Source organism: Vigna unguiculata, chromosome 9 (genome assembly GCF_004118075.2).
Source record: "Vigna unguiculata cultivar IT97K-499-35 chromosome 9, ASM411807v1, whole genome shotgun sequence".
Taxonomy (NCBI): domain Eukaryota; kingdom Viridiplantae; phylum Streptophyta; class Magnoliopsida; order Fabales; family Fabaceae; genus Vigna; species Vigna unguiculata.
In genome coordinates, this window is record NC_040287.1 from 33341948 (window position 1) to 33360756 (window position 18809).

Genomic DNA, 18809 nt, shown 5'->3' on the forward strand with positions numbered 1-18809 from the left:
GTCAAAATTTTATTATTATGTTTATTATTTGTTCTTTGTGTCATTTTGATCAAGTGATGTATTATAACTTTTATTAGTGTATAAAAAAGAGATTCATTATAATTTAAAAAATTGAAGTAAACAAACATTTAAAATATATTTTAATTTGAATATTTGTTTTCCTTTTATTATTATGTTTATTATTTATTCTTTGTGTCATTTTGATCAAGTGATATATTATAACTTTTATTAGTGTATAAAAAAGATATTCATTAGAATTTAAAAAATTGAAGTAAACAAACATTTAAAATATATTTTAATTTAAATATTTGTTTTCCTTTTATATTTTTTTGAAATATTTTTTAATTTTATCAACTAAGTTCATCAATGTTGTAGTTTGCAAATTTAACAAATGTTTTGGTTCACATGAAATTTTATTTGGTATTCTAATATAAAATGTAAACAATTATAATTTATTTTAAGGTATTTGGCATCGAAGAAAATCCTCCTAATATTGAATATTTCATAATATTATGTTTTCTTTACCGTAATTTTTTTTCTTTTATAAAAATTAATATTGAAGTAGTTAGAACACGGGTACGGGTATGGGTACGAGATTATACCCGTTACCCGGTGGGGATGGGGATGGGAAAAAAGTTTGATACCCGTTGGGTTTGGGTATGGGGATGGAGATGAATTTTTTATGCGGGGATGGGTATGGGATAGCGAAACCCGTCCCCGCCCCGCCCCGTTGTCATCCCTACAGTCAACCCATTCTTGTTAGAACTGTTATACTAATCAAACTCACGTGTGTAGGACCTCGATTTTAAAAAAAGTGTTGATATATTTAACATACTATTATCAATTAAATTTTATAAAATTAGAATTAAAATGTATTACATTAAATAAAAATAAAATTTTCGAATTTTTTTATATTTTTAATAAATTTTGTTTACGTTGTGGAGGGTGTTAATTTTTTTTTTAGATAGTTAAGATTTATTATAACGTTGTCATTTTGTAATAGTGCTATTATTTCATGAAAGGTCTTAAGGTTTATTTACGTACCGTAATATTTTATTTTTTCAACTTTGATAATTATTTTTGGATTTTAAATTTAAGTGTTTTCAATTTCTCATGTTGTAGTTAACTGTTTTTAGTATTTAGGTTTTTTTTCTTCTATTAATTTCTTTAGAAATCTAATTACAGATTTAAGCATATTAATTTTATTATATAGTGAAAATATTACTTTATTGTTTTTATTTTCTGTTTATTTTTGTAAAAAAATAAAATAAATAAAAAGGCAACAGAAAGTAATTTTTTAAATTAAAATTGTAAACAAAATGCTAAAATATATTTTCATCATATTTAGATCCCATTATTTTTGTACATGGCATTTATATATCTAAGAACCTCAACAAGCTGATTTTAACTCGTTTTTGTTGTGATCACTGTGAAGTTACTTAACTCCATTTTGAGCTTCGAATAATATAATAACGTGCGTTCCGGCAATCTCGGTTCAGCACCTGTATGAATTCTTATAATCATGCAACAACCCATCTTGTAAGGAGTTAACATGCCTTGCATTGCATACAAGTCAGTATGCTCATATGCTCATGCACAAGATCATCATGAAGTTAGGGTCGTGCACAACGGTGAAAAATCTTAATTTTGTATGGTAATAGGCAACATTATGATTTAAGTTTTGCCTCTTTTATTTTACGTTTTCGGTATTTTGGTCCAACAGGGATGAAAGGTCATCACGTATTTCTTTTCTAATCATACCCTTTCCTCCTATTTCGTTGAGTACAAGAGTAGGTCCAGTCATAACCATAAGTTAGCCTATCTATAAACTTACTTTAGTAAGATTTTTTACAAAACTAGCCCTACTTAAAAATATATTACTAAGGTTTATTCTTTACGTAAACATATTTTCTTTAATAAGCTTCTATTGCTTTTCACACGGTTCAAGAAACCTGGTATTTAACTAGTGCTTCACTTATTTAGCATATACACTTAGCCTTAGACCTAGCACAAACAATGTAAACAAGGCAAGGTCTGGTCTATTTGCAGCCGGTCCTCCTAACTCTAGATATGTTTGCTTGAGAGAAATAAATGTCACTTGTTTTCTTTCCTTTGAAAGAGAAGGTAACTTTTTCATAAAATTATAACTTAATTCGCACAGTGTGACTTTTCACTGATAATCTAAACGCATGTGGTTAAATGCCACAATCACAAGGTATCCTGCACAATTGATGGTAAACGATCTTCATTTAAATTCAAGCTAAGTTACAAAATAATAAGAAATGGGTGACTTGGTTTGTTTTTCCATTTGAAACGGGATTGAACGTCTATCCAACGAATTTCCCCTTTCACGCTCAGGAACCTCGGACAGTAGTACGCCTAAACAAACACGCTTAAAAGTTAATCCATTCTTCCTTTCAATATCCTCTCCTTTACTTCGGTTGGGGTGCTGCACCAAATAAACCAAAAGACTAGTAAGCCAAAACAATTACAATATACCAATGAGAGTCTTTAACAAAAATTAAATTCAGAATAAACATCTAAAGGCAAGTATTCTAGTTTAGCAGAAGAAAATTAAAAAAAAATAGTAAGAAAGAAAACTAAGTCATAATGGTGAAAAAAAGTAAAACTACAAGATTTTCTTTCAAATCATTACATCTATCCTCTATATTGTCGCCATTGCTATGTCATCCATGTAGTACCGCAGTAACTCTCGTTTTACCTAAACCTAATATATTTAGCCGTGTCTATTCTATTATAACTAGGAAAATTATTCGTGACCCACAGAAATTTAGAGTAACATGTACCAAAACAACATCTTTGGAAGTAGATAAGGATTTGTTTTCATTAGGCTATCACTCTTTTCTCTAGAATCTGGTAAAAGTATCATCAACTACATAAAGTATAAAGTATGAATGCTTAGTGCCTAATTCCAAAATGGTAACAGCATGCCAAAAACTTGTGGTCAACTATGATGAGAAATGGAGAAATCACTTACACAACATAAACATGTCCACCCCAGCCACTTAAGCAATCTCGATCGACAGATGACAGCAGCGCTTGGGAGATAGTCTCGAACAATTCCTCTGGTTCCTGAGTCACAATTAAGAAACCAAGGGAACATGAATAATCTTCTTCTCTTTAAAGATCATGAAAAAATATTTAAACATCTTTGAAGTTTCAAGAATATATAATAAGCCTCTATTTGTAGCAACTTTAATTTAAATCCCACAATCCAGTACTATACTACTATTGCAGAACATCTTATTTCATACAACAATTTTGTCCCAACATTTAGGCATATTACACCTGATTTGCATTTTGCAATTGTTATAATCTGTATTAAAAGAACCTTCAACATCAAGCAGACATGCACATGAAATAACCTTTTCTTATTTGTACGTACCCCATTTCTAATACCAACATTAAAAAATGAAAATATATGACTTGCTAATTTGTGTGTAGTGTGATAGAATGATGAGATGTCTTCACGGTAAAATGAAAAATGGAGTTTCATAGAGCTACTATTAACAAAAGATTTTATTATAAAGCAGTGTTCCAAATACAAGTCTCACTGACACAATTCCAATACATCACATCTACTTCTAATTCGAGCCGGCATATGATAGCCACACGTAACAAGCTCTATGATAGAAGAACAAAATGATACTTTAACAGTTTTTATAAAGACTTGTGTATTATGGGATGGCTAAATGCCACATCAAAAAGTGAGATACTCAGTGAAGTATTTAACTGTTCCGCTTTCTTCCCTAAATATCTAGCTTTTGAAGGTGGGTTTCCCATGTACCTATCAATTGGTAGATTAAATATATACCAATTAATGTAAAGTAAGAATATAGAATGTTTATTTATTTTATGAAATAAAAAGGATAAAAGTACAAAGAACAGACTCCTAATGGAGTTCTTTTGTATATAACACTGCGCTCCCAAAGGAGTTCATCTTTGAAAGATGGATTACTAAAATACTCCTTCCTGATTATCCTCAAAAAAACTAGAATACCCAATCTCCTTAAGTTCTGCCAACTCCCTACACATGGTGGTTACCCTCCCCTCTTTTTCTAAAGGGAGGGGTAATATACATGCATATGTATTTATATTTATATTAATACACCTATACATACAGATATAAAGATAAAAAAGGATAACTAACTTCTTCCAACAGATAAATAAAAAAGAAAGCTTACTTATTTCCATTTTTCTAGATATGGATTAAAATAGGATATTAAATTCTTCTGATTTCTAGGCTATCCTTGGCTCCTAGGAGATATATCATGTGATCCTACCTACTGTACATGAATGATATTCTGAATATATGCAAGCAGCTATTCCAATTAAGATTCAGTAACATGTGAACATGTCCATTTGCATATACTTATTTCATAATTTAGTATTAAAACACAAGCAAAGTACAGACATGACTGCAAGAATTGGCAATTTTATATATATATAAAAAAAAAATGGCAATGTCAAAAGCACCAAATTAAATATTGAGACAAACCATGTCAGGCTTAAACATTGACTCGCAAGCACCATAAAGAGACTCAGATGCAGTACCAGCTACAACAAAATCTTTTGCAAGTTCCCTGCCAAAGAAAAAAAGCATAAAAAAAAGTTATTACCTATTACCATAAAAAACATATGGCTTCATGAACAATAAAAAGATTGCTCTAATAACTAAAGGGAAAAAATTTGCTCAGATTTTCAAAAAAAAAAAAAGAAATCTAGAAAAAAATTAGATTAAAGAATACTTAGTGTGCTGTGCATCCAATTGAGAAAATAAAATCGGTTATTTATTGCTTCACTGCCAAAATTTCAAAATTATGTAGATAGAGTTCATCCAACAACACTTCAGGGCACAGGGCAGGGGTAGCTTAAATCTCAATAAAATTTAGAAACATTTTTTCCAACAAATTAGTAGTTTGAAAAGAAATAAAACGTCCAGCACACTAAATATTTAGCTGCAGAAACCAACGTCTGACTATGACAGTTGTGCCACTTTGTTTCTCTCAACAACAATGATTATTAGGTTATACAAATTTAAAAAGACGAAAATATTCAGAAACTTCCTCTGATATCTAATTCTAGAGTAGCATAAATAGCTAGAAATGATATAGTTCAGCAAATTATTCAGATTTGCAGATGCTATTATTCACCAGTCTCCAGCTAAATGCATTATAATATGTGTAATCTGTTATAGAATTATGACTCAGAAGAAATGTATACATCATGTGCATGTCACTAAAACACTAACCTTCCTCAACACTCAACCGTAAATAAGGGCATAGATTATACAATACTTCAACTTACTTTGCTCCAATTGCATCCATGGTGCAAATGAAAGGTTTATCTTCATCTCCTAGTCCAGCAATTACAGGTTGGCAAAAGTATGGACCAAACCTGAAATGTAAAAGAACATATTTAAAATACAGAAAACTGGATGTTCATGCTGACTAAACATCAAGTTCAGTAACACATTCCCACACCTTACGAATTAAAAATAAAGCACATTTAGACTGCATAGCCATGCACAAAGCCAGGGCAGTTCCACAAATGTTTTATTGAGTTACAACAATTTTATCTTCACAAAAAGATAGGAATATTAAATTACTCTGCATGTTCAGTTAGAAAATATTCACAGTCAATTTGAACATACACCATCAGTCAAACACTTGAAGTAGCAGATTCGGACGAGATATTACATCCTTAACGATGCAACTTTCAGTTTGTTGACAGGAGACATACTGTTGTAGGAATATGTCTTACACATCATTTTTGTTTCTGTATCTCACACTCATAGCAACATCATTACCATTATGTTTTGCTGATAAGAACAAAACTCTTTTAATAATACCGAGTCTCCCTTCCTCCCCCGATAATTATCTTAACAATACTATATATATTCATTCCTTTAATGAAAGTTAGAGTTCCACAATCAAGTTTTAGAATAAACGGAACATCCAACAAAGTCAATCCCAAAATAAAATGTACAACGACGGCGCTCTACATAAAAAAAATGTTTGCATAACGCCACCTAAACAGAATTTACCTACGAATCAATTATACAAATTTAACATTTAAACCCAAACAAAAAATGCCAGTTAACGGTATCCCGCGATTGACCACGAGGCCTACAACACAGTCTGGAATACTAAAGCGTTACAATAATGGAATGGAAGGATTCAGTTCTCGGCGTGTTTGGTAACAGCATCATTACTTATCAACCATTTTTTTTTTCGTTCTCAGATAAAAGTGCATAATTACCCTAATCCTAAGAATACTTGATAAAATTAAGATGGAGAGACACACCTTTTCTCGTAGAGAATAGCAGAGACTAGGCTAGCGAAGGTTTCGGGTTTCATATCCCTCTCTTCACGCAGCTGATACAATTTGTGGCGGAAAACGAGGCGCTGGTAGAGCGTCTGAGCGTCGGTGGCGAGGCCCGAGAGACCGATGAAAAGCTTGTCGTGGATCTTGGAAATCCTCTGGAAATCGGTGGCGATAGTCTGGAGCTGAACCCCGAGTCTCCGATCGCTGGCAATGGCGAAGCAGTTCTTCCCCACCATGGCCACTAGGGCACTCCCGTTGTACTCGAAGATCGACATCTTTCGCTACTGATCAACCAATTTTCTGAGTTTGTCACTGATTGAAGTGTTTGGAACTAAGCCCTAACATGGTGCTAGATTTAATAAATATGTAAATTATATCCATACCCTAATATACTTTAATACTATTAATATTGAGGATTAATTTATAGGATTCTTCGTTAAGTAAAACATTGTCAAATAATTTCTAATATTTTAAGTATATGTCATCTAATTCTCTCATTTTAACATCTATTAAACATATTTCAATTATATAATAATTTATTTTAAATTAAATACGATCGATACATTTGCATGTGTATAATTTAAAGAAATTGGTATACACATATATCTTATATAATCAAATTTATATTATCTGTATAAGAATATATACTAAGATAGTACCGTTATTATATAAAAAAAATTCTATTTAATTTTTAATGATATTTTAATTTCATAATGATTGACGCTGACGTAAAAGAAAATTGAAAACAAAAATATAGTGAAAAAAAATATATAAAAAAATAACTAAAGCATGATAAAAAGAAAATATTGGGAGTAGATTAAACATAATAATTTTCTACTCCTCATTATATTTTCATTGTAAATATTTGATAGGTCAGATTTTATAAGATGTTTTTCTATTGAAACATCTTTAATATAATAAATAGTATATTTATTTATTTTATTTTATATAATAAATAAAACTGCATAAAATAGTGAATAATATTTATAAATATTCACAAAAATATAAAATTAAAATTAGTATAGACATTGATGTTGTGTTTGAATGAGATACTTTAGAAGAGTAATTTATTCATTTAAAAAAATTTAAATTTTGTATACTAAAATAAATTATTTAGATAAAATGATCAAAAATTCAAATTTAAGAATTTTTAGAATGTCTTTCAAATGAATCAAATACAATAATTTTAAATACTCTAAAAATTATAACAAATTTGAAATTTCACTTTTTCTCATTCCACTTAGAGATGTCGAGTTGAGTGGAACGAACTAAAGGTTTATTTAAGTCACCATGAGACTAGAGTTGGCTAGGGGTCAATTGAGTTAACATAGGCTGAAAGTTGAATCGATTTGGTTCGATCTAAAGTTATGTCGAGTCAAACAAATCAAATCGTAGATCAAGCCAAGTTGAGACAGGTAGTTGAAAGTCAAATTGATTTGATGCAAGGTGAACATCAAGCTGATTTGGCATAAATCGAAGGCCAAACTGATTTGAAATAACCAAATGTTGAGTAAAATCAATTCAGCCAAATGTTGAGACGAGTCAATCTGAACCGAAGATCAAGCCGAGTTAGCTTTTATCGAAGTTTGAGTCGAGTGGGCTCACACTGAAGATCAGGCGGAGTCAAATATTGAAGGTTGAAATCAATCAGCTCTAGTTAAAAATTAAGATTGTCAACCCGAACTAAAGACCCGACTTAATCAATCTTGGTCGAATCTTCTGCAATCGACCCAAACCGATAGTTGAAATGAGTCGTTATAAATCGAAAATCGAACTAACTCAACTCAAATTCAAACATAAAATTGAGTTTGTTTAAAATATTAGTTAAATAACTTATCCAAACAAAAAGAAAATTGAAATCTAAGATGTTTCATTTATTTCATTAAACAAACTATTTATAAAATAATTATAGATAATTCAAATATCAATGTAATTTAATTTTTGTAATGTTTGAAATCTCTCGTGAAACCATAAGGTAAACTCTTCATCTTACGAAAGGCAAAGTAGTATAATACTTACATGTGTATATCTACATTTAACTGTGTAAAAAATAATTCTAAACTATCGTAATTATTGTATTATTTTAATCCCGGTATTAGGTTGAATTTATACTGCATCACGCTATATTTAAACGAAGTAAATGCAAAAGTCAAAGTTTTAAATTTTATATATGGTTGTTATAAGAAATTTCTATTGAATAATGTTGATATGATTTTAAAGATAACAAATATTTATGTGATTTTAATATAGTGTTTTCAATTTACTAAATATTTTAATTTGTAAATAAAGCTTTTTAAAATCTTAATGTTACAATGACGTGTTTATACCTATGATCAATCCTAGTTTAGTTAGGTTGGGCTAGAAATGAAAATATTTTTATAACAGATAAAAAAAAGTTGGACACAATCTACTTACTATTCAACTCATTTAGAATTAACATACCAACTCCTTAGGAAAAACATAATTACAAGCATTTACTAGATTAAATTTGCAATTATTAATTAATTACATATAATATGAAAAGCTTAAAACTCGTGAACCAAAGGTTATAAGTAATGTTAAAATTTAAAACTTACAAAAATTAAGAAATAAATTAATATGATATTTACGGCTTTAATTCATAACTATAAATCTTATTTTCATATATGTTATTTTACATACATTAAAAAAACATTTTTTTTACTTTTATTTTAAAATAAATATTTTTAAACTTATGGAGCATGTCTTATGAAAATAATCTAGAAAATAACATTTTAGAAGTGATAATGATTTACAAATATAGAAACTTGATTATTGTAATATTAAAATGTTTTAATATAAATAGTTTTGTTATAAAAGAGTTTCATTATTTTAAAACACATCATCTTTTTAGAAACCACCTATTTAGTTCTCTAATTGTTCTATAGGAGTTTTCGTCTTCTTTTTGTCTATTTGAATATCGGAAACGCTAAGGTAATTCTCTTTGCCTACTCTTCCTTTATATATGATAAGTTTCTTCAACCATGTAAATTGAACCTTCACTCGTTTTCCTGCAAGTCTTCTCTTTTCTGGCTTGCATGTGACTCTCATTTGGTTGCATGTGAGGTTTTAACCTTCCCTATGAGTCTCTGTTGATTAGTGATTAAAACTGTATGTCAATCGTTATTATGTTGTTCATAGGTATAGATAGAGCATCATGTGGAGCTAAAAGTATTTTAGTATTCTTATAATTGTTTGGGTCTTTTGAGTCGCTTTGTTAGGCAAGGGGAGCTAGTTACTATCAAGGTGTGTGAGTTTATCAAATTGATTGCAATTGAGGATTTTCTTATGAATTTGATTGTGTGTCTTTTTATGTAATATTAGGGGTGACAAACGGGCCAGCCCAACCCGTTTTGGCCCGGCCCGTATGTGGCCCGTCAAAAAACGGGCCGGGTCGGGCTGACCCGTCAAACAGAAACGGGCCAATAGTCATAACCCGTCCCGTATAGGACGGGCTAACGGGCCGGGCCGGGCTGGCCCGTCTAGTTTTTTTATTTATTTTTTATTATATTTTGTTTTTTAATTAGTTTTCAAATTTTTTAATTTGTTTTATTTTTTAAATTTGTTTATATATACATATAAATTATTATTAAAGTCATATTTAATTAAATAAAATATTATTTTAACTTTTAATTGATTAGTTAATGTTTTTAATTAGATAAGTTAAAATAATTATTAAATTTACATATTAAATTATTCAATTATAACTAATAATTCAAACTTAATTTGTAGGTGTTAATGATTTAAATTACAATACTATTATATATTTATACATTTAAAATATATAATCTCAAAAATTAATCTTTTTAATTATTTTTATTTTATTTTATTTTTTTAAAACGGGCCAACAGGCCAATGGGTTAGGACGGGCTGGCCCGTACTTTGGCCCGTCAAGTTGACGGGCTGAACGGGACGGGCCAGAACAGGCTAACGGATTGAAATCTTCAACCCAGCCCGTTCCTTTTAGCACGGGCTGACGGGCTGGCCCGTTGGGCCCAACCCGTTTTGCCACCCCTATGTAAATGGTGTGTCATGGGTGTTAATTGATGTTTGAATGAGCTTGTTTGAATTTATGTTGATCGAGGCAAAATTAGAATATGAGCAATTGAAGAAGTTGATACTCGCTTTTATGTGTTAAAATTGCCTTGAATCAATGTATTGAGGAATGTGTATAAATTTGAACGACTGATTAGGTTCAATTTCACTTAACATCACAAAATAAAGTTGTTGTCATTTGGTGCAACGTTGAGTGGTATCAAAGGGGCACTGAGCGCTATTGTGCATTGTATATTTGGGAGCCTTTTTTGCTCTAGGGCGTTGAGTGCTAGTTTTCCTGAATGGTCTGGTGTTGAGTGATGACATGATGCAGTTGAGCGTCAAATTTTGCAAGGCAAATAGCATTAAGCACCACTGCGCCAATTTTCTTTGTTGGCCGTGTTTTACTTTTCATGCATTGTGATGGTGCTATTTGGCTTAGTTTATTTTGTTTATTGGTTTAATGATTGATAATCGATATAAGTATGATGTTGTGGACATGTATGATCATGATGGAGATTAAGGAATTTAAAGGAGAAACTATTGGTGGTGGTAATTTTAGCGTATGCCTTGACGTAAAGAGGCCACTAAAGAGATATCTTGAACTCTAATAAGTATTCATACTCAAGTATAACAAAATAGGTTATGCGGTGGGAGTAGTAGGAGATCTTAGTGACTAGATTGGTTATAGGTGCGAAAGGGACTTACCTTGTAGGTGGTTGGGTGATAACCCCTTAAGGCCAAGCTTTGCAGAGTCTAGGAACCACCATAGGTGTACACCTACAATGGGTTCGACGTCATTGACATGTATTTGGATAATTGAGTTAGTGTCAACTATTTGTGTATATATGTATTCTCGTATGTTAACCATGCTCAATAGTATTTAATATTGCTTTAGTTGTGTAGTATAACATTTTTTGTACACTAGCTTACCATTTTGTGTGTTTTGTGTTCTCATGTGTTGCCCATCTCTTTCTCTTGCAATAATCACCTATTTGGTAGTAGCGGATAAAATTGAAGGTTTAGAGGTACATATAGAGGATGAAGAACCATCACTCAGAGTAGTGACATGTCTCGAGGAAGCTTTAGTTTCTATTTAATTTTTTATAGAGCTTGCTAATCTAGTTTGAGTGTATAAATGTTATATTTAACATTCATATATCATTTTAAGATTATATTAATATACTTTATATTTTGTGTTATTTGTTTTGAATATTATGATCAAGTGTTCTATTTTATTAATTTGAACTAAAATGAAATGTTACCTATTATCTATTTTAAACTTTATTATGTTTTTCATTAGAATGTATTTTGAAAGTTAAATAAAAAAATTATATTTAAGTTGTTCTCAAATTTTAAACAAGATAAATTATTAAATATATCGACACAAATACATTAGGAGAAAGAGAAATACAGTGATATTGAAAATTGAGAATAAAAGTATATATTTAAGTGCCAGAAAAATCAATTTAGCATAATTGGAGTAATGTAAATAAAAATAACATTGTGTTATTTAAAAAATAAAATTGCAGTCAAATTTATTAATAAGGAAAAAAGAAATATATGTTATAACTTCATAAACGGATTATCCTTATCAAATAAAGCATATTCCCTTCACGTATGCAATGAATGGTTTAGATTCGCTTTGGAATAATAGGTATGTTTCCGGTGGGAATGCTGTGACCTGGTAGAACTTCACCGTAATAAAATAAACATTTTGAATGAAATTCAAAACCCCATAGTAATACCCATTTGCAACTTCCTACTTTTTAAAATATTAAAATCATGGTTAAAATATTCTTGTAGTCCTCGTTTTTGTCGCAAAATCTCAATTTGGTCATCATATTTTTATTAGTCTCAATTAGCTCCTCATTTTTGTAAATTAGTATCAATTAGGTAATTTCCGTTAGTAGAGAACTAACACAGTAAGTAGGTACCACGTGTTAACTCCTCGTTTTTTTGAATTTTTTGAATTTTTTTGAATTTTTTTTGAATTTTTAATTTTTTTAAAAAAATATTTATGCCACGTGTCACGTCTATAATATGCCACGTGTCAATCTAATATGGTGACACGTGTCAAATTATTATATGAATATCAATTTGGTCCTCATATTTGTTAATTTGATTTAATTTGAGTCCCAAATTTTTTTAAAAATTTTCAATTTCACGCACTCCAAATTTAGACCAAATTTTACTTTTATATAATGTTATGATTATTTTTATTAAAATTGATACTTTTATTAAATATTTTAATAATATTAATTGTATTTAATATTAAAATTTTAAATATATTTATTTTAATTTGTTATAAAATTATTTTAAAATTTTACATTTGAATTTATAAAATTGTTATTTTTAAACGAACTTTAAAATATTGTTGATATTGAATATTATACAAATATTTTGAATATAAATTTATTAATCTATATATTTATAATTTTAAAATAAAATTTAAATAAAGTTTAACGTAAAATATAAATTTAAATAAATTAAATATTGTTAAAAATATGTAATAGAAATATCACTTGTAATAAAAGTATCATCATTATATTTATAAAAAAATTAAAATTGTTCTAAATTTGGAGCACATGAAATTAAAATTTTTTAAAAAAATTTGGGACTAAAATCAAATCAAATTAACAAAAATGAGGACCAAATTGAGATTCATACAATAATTTGACATGTGTCACCATATTAGATTGACACGTGATACACTACAAACCTGACACGTGGCATAAATATTTTTTAAAAAATAATTCAAAAAATTCAAAAAAAAATTCAAAAATTCAAAAAAACGAGGAGATGACACGTGGCATCTATTTAACGGTGTTAGTTCTTTACTAACGGAAAGGACCTAATTGATACTAACTTATAAAAATGAAGACCTAATTGAGACTAATAAAAATACGAAGATCAAATTGAGATTCTGCGACAAAAACGAGGACCAACAGAGTATTTTAACCTAAAATCAATACCGTACTGTTATTTGAGGGTTGGATATATTGTCATTCTGTTGAAAGGTGTGGATCGATCGTTAACAAATATTAATATGGGTATTGCTTCTTGAATTTAGTTTTTATAATTTCTCTTTAGTTTATCAAATTATCCTTTTCTTTGTAAACTGAATCAGATCATGAAAGTTCAGACGGTTAGGTTAAATGGTAAATGAGCAAAGGTTTCACATATCTTTCTAAAACAAGAAATTAAAATTTAAACTTCACTTAAAAGTAAACATATCTATTTGGTCAATGACTGATGGGTGAGTTCTGACTCATTTCTTCCTAAACCCCTTTTGAGGGGACTCTCAAATGAGAGTGCTAAAAAAACCTTCAATTTTAAACATCCCTTTCAAGTAGGTTAGGATTAGGGATAAGGTGGATTTGACTCACTAAAATACTTTAATTAATTTTAAAAAATAATATTTTGAGTTTTTGAGTCAGAAATGAAGTCAATTCATCTCAGACTGACCTAGATCGAAGATTGAGACTGAATGATCGGACCAGGTCAGACCAAAGACTGAAACAGGTCAGTTCGAGCTAAAGGCTGAGACGGGTTGGCCTAAATCCACAAACAAGATGGGCCAGTATGGACCGATCCGACCCGACAACCGAGATGGGTCGGTTTGGGCCCACTGCTAAGACCAGTCGGTCCAATTCCACGATCGAGATGAGTCGACATATGCCAACGATTAAGACAGGCTAAGACGGTCTAGTCCGTGGTGACAGTCGAGACAGTATGGCTCGAGTCCATGACCAAGTAGGTCCGGATACACAAATCAAAAGTTTAATGGTATTTTTAAAAATAATAATATATTTTTCATGTTTAAAATAAAAACCTATAAAGTGGTTTTGACTCACATAACTTTTGTGAACTTTTTAGTCTTGTAAGTTTTTTTAATTAGAGAATTTTTTGTCATATAAACTTTTTGACTCCATCCCATATGAACTAAGACCAAACTTAAACTGGATTAAATTGACGATTCTACTTCAAAATATAAAATATAAATAGTCACGGTTTACCAACAACTAAAAGTAAAAAATTGAAATTACTACTATTATGTGTCAATTGAAACTCTATCTTTAAACATTTATTGAAATTAATAGATCATTATTTCTGTGTCTACTTTTTAAAAACATATTTTTGGTGTTTTTTCACCATACTAGTTGTTGCAATATTTTACTCTTCTAATACTCTTCTCTCTCGAAGTATATATACTTTAAAAAAATATTAAAATATCTTAATTTGTTTTTATCAAATAGTTTTTAATTCTTTTATAAAAAAGTACATGCATATCCATTAAATATTTAAAAAATAATATAAATCTGTTAATAATTTATATAATTATCCATATTGAGATATTATTTAAAATTTAGGTGTGAGAATATGATAAAAGGAATTAAGATAAAAAAAAAAAAATTAGAGCAGGTACGATACCATTCCCTTCGATTCAAGCAATTAAGACAAATTTATTGTTGCAGTTGACATGAGAAGACTGAAGATTGGAGTGGAGAAGAGCACCAAATAAAAGTAGGGGCTTGTTTGGATTGGATGGAATAAGAAGAAGAAAAAGAAGAAGAAGCAAAAGCAGCAATGGCAATGGGTGAAGGAAAGCGGAATGCGGTGGAGAAGTTCTTTTTTGGCACTCTACTTCTCTGGTTAGGCTCCGTTTGTTTTCAGATTTTGTTGAATCAGCGGTGGGAGCTTCTCTCCGTCGTAGCAGGTTCAATCTTCTATCAGACATCTAATTGCATCATCCGATTCTTCTCCCCCGCAGATAAAGATCCTCTCTTCGTTAACACTTCCGTCTCTCTTCTCCACTCTTTCGTCACTTCCGCTTCAGGTCATTTCTCTAATTCTCTTATAACTTCGCTTCTTTTTTTATTATGACTTTGTTTAGATGCTTTTCGGGCCACCCAATTTCCATAACCAGAAAGCAGAGTTCTAGGGATATTCGACTGATTTTGTTGTAAAAGAGAAATGATAATTATATGAATTACAGCTGAGTGCTACCAGCTTCAACAAACTTTTGCTTGAATTGAAACTCGGTTGAGGGAGAGTGTTTCAATAATATCCATTAATCAAGCATTCTACGAGTCTTGTTTTCTACCGTGAATCTCCAAAATCCTCTCGTTTTTCATTTAGGTCATGTTTGAATAAGTTTGTCCGTAGAAGCATTTATAGAGAGCTGATTTTAAGTTATGCGTAGCCTAGGTTATGTTTATGAAATGATCTTATTTCGATTTTTCTTCATTTTTCTTACCAAACAAGACCTCAATCTACTTTCCTGCATTTCTGTTGGTGGTTCTTTGCTAAAATTCTTTCTGTTGGATCGATGAGAATTCCGTATAGATGTTGTGGTTTTTAATACCTTTTCTCCTTTCTCTTCTCATCGGGTTCTTGCTGTTATTGCCTTTTCTTTTGCAGTGATCCTCATCTTGTTCAGAGAGTTGTTAAGTAATAATGGGCCAAGTGGAATGTTTGACCACTCACAGTTGGTTGAACATACTTGGCCTTGGGCCTTTGAAGCATTGAGCTTCTCATGTGGTTACTTTGCGTATGATCAGTGGGATATGCTTCATTATCGCTTGTATAATGGTTGGATCCCCTCTATCCTTGTGCATCATCTGGTTCTCCTTATTTGCTTCACTCTTGCTTTGTATCGAAATGTTACCATCAACTACCTTATTCTCACTCTCATCTGTGAGGTAAGCCACACTTCCTTTGAAACTCTTGCCCTTGTTTATATCTAATGTTTATTTATTTTTTTCTTCAAAAGACTAGAATTTTGGCACTAAGTTTTCCCCCCTTTCTAAGTTGTATGTGTATGTGATGTTCGTAGAAAGATATTGCTAGATGGTGGTATTTTGGTAAAGCACCGTGTCCATGAGAAAAATTGTTAGATTGTTGTGAACCACATGATCCCCATTAATTTTTGGAAAATAATTTTTTAACTACTAAATTTTGACAACTTTCTCTTACAACTTTAGGTGTTAGATTTTAAGCAGTTCACTAGTTTTCTATTTTTTCATTCTCAATATTCTAAATCCACATAGAAGATGACACCTCATTTTGCAAGAGAAAATTGTTAAAATTGAATAGTTAAAATATCATCGTTCTTAATTTTTATGTGACATAGTCGAGCATTTTAGTAAGTAAGAATTAGTAACTCATGATTACATATTATTTAAAGATTAGTTTGGACAGAGATTATCTCATCTCAAATGATGTTATAATTTCTCATTTGTATGAGTGTGTTGTTAAGCCCTGACTACATAATACTCAATGGTCAATGTAGAAACTAAGGAATACTTACTTATTTGTGATGTATGGCTCAGCTGCATTCCATCTTTCTGCATGTGAGAAAAGTGAGACGAATGGCCGGTATTCGGGATGCAAAGAGCATTCTTGTTAAGTTAGAATGGTTTCTGAATTGGGTCACCTTCTGTGTGGCAAGATCTGTACCTCACATTCTCATCACAGCCAAGCTCATGAAGGATGCTCACAAATTTCAAAAGGGTGTAGAGCTACCACTGGCTCTGTTGGGCATGGCTGGGATGAATTTGCTCAACATTGGTCTTGGCATGGATCTTCTCAAAGCTTTTAAGAGAGAAAGGAAGTCCCAACAGCGAAATCTTCATGACCACCGTGAGTGACAAAAGAGAAAAAGTACAATACTGTACTCTTTTTGGTGTATGTACAACAATATTTAATCTTCAGCTAATGGGAAAAAACAAAGGGAAACGATGCAGCATGCATGGAGAGTGATTGTGTATGAATATGTTCAGCCTCTTAGTTTTTTAAATACAACACAGATAGATTATCTGTAATTTCTTCTAAGAATTATTTCGAAGCATCAAGTTCCAGCATGTTGTATCCTGGTAAGTTGCCATTTACCAACTCCTCCTTGGTTATTCCAAACCAAGAATAACGTTTCGGGTTGAAATAACTTGGATTTAGACACACGAGTTTAGAATAGTATATATTTTTTTTTTTCTGAAAATTTGTGTAATGTCTAATGTTATTTTTGTCCTTTTTGTTTTGGTACATTTAATTTTAAGTCTTAATATGATAGTTGACGTGTCCGTAAATATAATTTTCTAAAAGTTTAATACGATGGTTTATGTTTTTAAAAGTGATTTGTTTCTGCTGTCTATCTTTAAGATCATTCAATTTTTTAACACGCCGAGGGGTTCGATTAGCTTATTAACATTTTTGTTTAAAATGACCAAAATAAATTCTCTTAAAAAATATAACATGTCACATTGAGACTTTGAAAACTTAATGTATTAAAACGCATAAATACCATGCCATTAATTATTAAAAGTAGTACTTAGCTTTTTTGAGAGCAGTCATCATATCATAAACTCGACTCAGATTTAACTAGTAAAAATATATAATATAAAAATAAATATCAAAAATTGTATTTATAATGTGTATCCATAACATAATACTCTTACTACTGTAATATAATTCAATATTTCCGCATCATAAAAAAAAAACTACCAAATCACAATCATAAAATGTAATAATACCCTAGTGGTGCCGAATAAGTTGAAATTACATACATGATATAATTATATATAAATTCATAAAAACGTAACTTTACGGTGAACAATCTAAAAAATAATACTTGAAGTTTAATAAAATATTATCATTATTGAATAAAGCTGGAAAAGAATTACATTTGAGTTTAAACTTAATGATTCATTGACTAAATTTGGTACGAATTTAAATAAGTTAATTAGAAAAACAAATAAACTCGTTTAAATTGTAAATTCATAACAAATTTGAGTACTTTCCTCCTAGCCTTTTATTTTCTATCTTTCTTGCTCTCTCTCTGTATCAAGTATCTATGTTTTCTTCATTTTCTTTTAATTTAAATACTTTGTTTTACTGCAGAGGCAACACCTTAATATTCGGTTGCGTGCTTTTCATAGCACAGAAGTACAATTAATGTTCCGTTCCTTAAATAACTACAACTATGGGACATAAAAAAGAAAAACATATTCTAGGGGAAAACAATTATAGAGCGAACTGATGTTAAATAATTCAATCTAACTAGCATTAACAACAGAAATAATAATATTATATAACTATGTAACACTAATAATTAAAATAAAAACATGATTTTATAATTTAATTACAATCAACCACTATCTTGATTAAAAATTATATTTAGGCAGCAAAAGTGTCAATATTAACTTCTGAAAAGATGAGGTCAGATCGTTTGAATGAGAAAGCCTTGAACAAAGGGGTGGTGGCGCAGTTGGCTAGCGCGTAGGTCTCATAGCTTCTGAGTAATCCTGAGGTCGAGAGTTCGAGCCTCTCTCACCCCAAATGTATTTTAGTTTTCGGTTATTGTTAGTTTTTTGTTACGATTACTAAGGGAATACAGAAATAGTTTTACG

At 30.4% G+C, this 18809-nt stretch overlaps 2 protein-coding genes across 2 annotated transcripts; one reads left to right on the forward strand and one right to left on the reverse strand.

Moving 5' to 3' along the window:
* Nucleotides 1-2106: 2106 nt before the first annotated feature.
* Nucleotides 2107-6711, reverse strand: LOC114162150 (proteasome subunit beta type-3-A). Its single transcript, XM_028045938.1, has 5 exons — nucleotides 6328-6711; nucleotides 5329-5418; nucleotides 4520-4604; nucleotides 2999-3093; nucleotides 2107-2449 (listed from the first exon to the last, which is right to left on the reverse strand). Exons 1-5 carry the CDS (start codon nucleotides 6621-6623, stop codon nucleotides 2401-2403), a joined length of 615 nt encoding a protein of 204 aa, XP_027901739.1. The 5' UTR covers nucleotides 6624-6711; the 3' UTR covers nucleotides 2107-2400.
* Nucleotides 6712-14819: 8108 nt separating this feature from the next.
* On the forward strand, nucleotides 14820-17381 carry LOC114196145 (TLC domain-containing protein 2). The gene is made up of 3 exons (XM_028086696.1): nucleotides 14820-15241; nucleotides 15826-16106; nucleotides 16737-17381. Exons 1-3 carry the CDS (start codon nucleotides 14992-14994, stop codon nucleotides 17052-17054), a joined length of 849 nt encoding a protein of 282 aa, XP_027942497.1. The 5' UTR covers nucleotides 14820-14991; the 3' UTR covers nucleotides 17055-17381.
* The last annotated feature ends 1428 nt before the right edge of the window (nucleotides 17382-18809 follow it).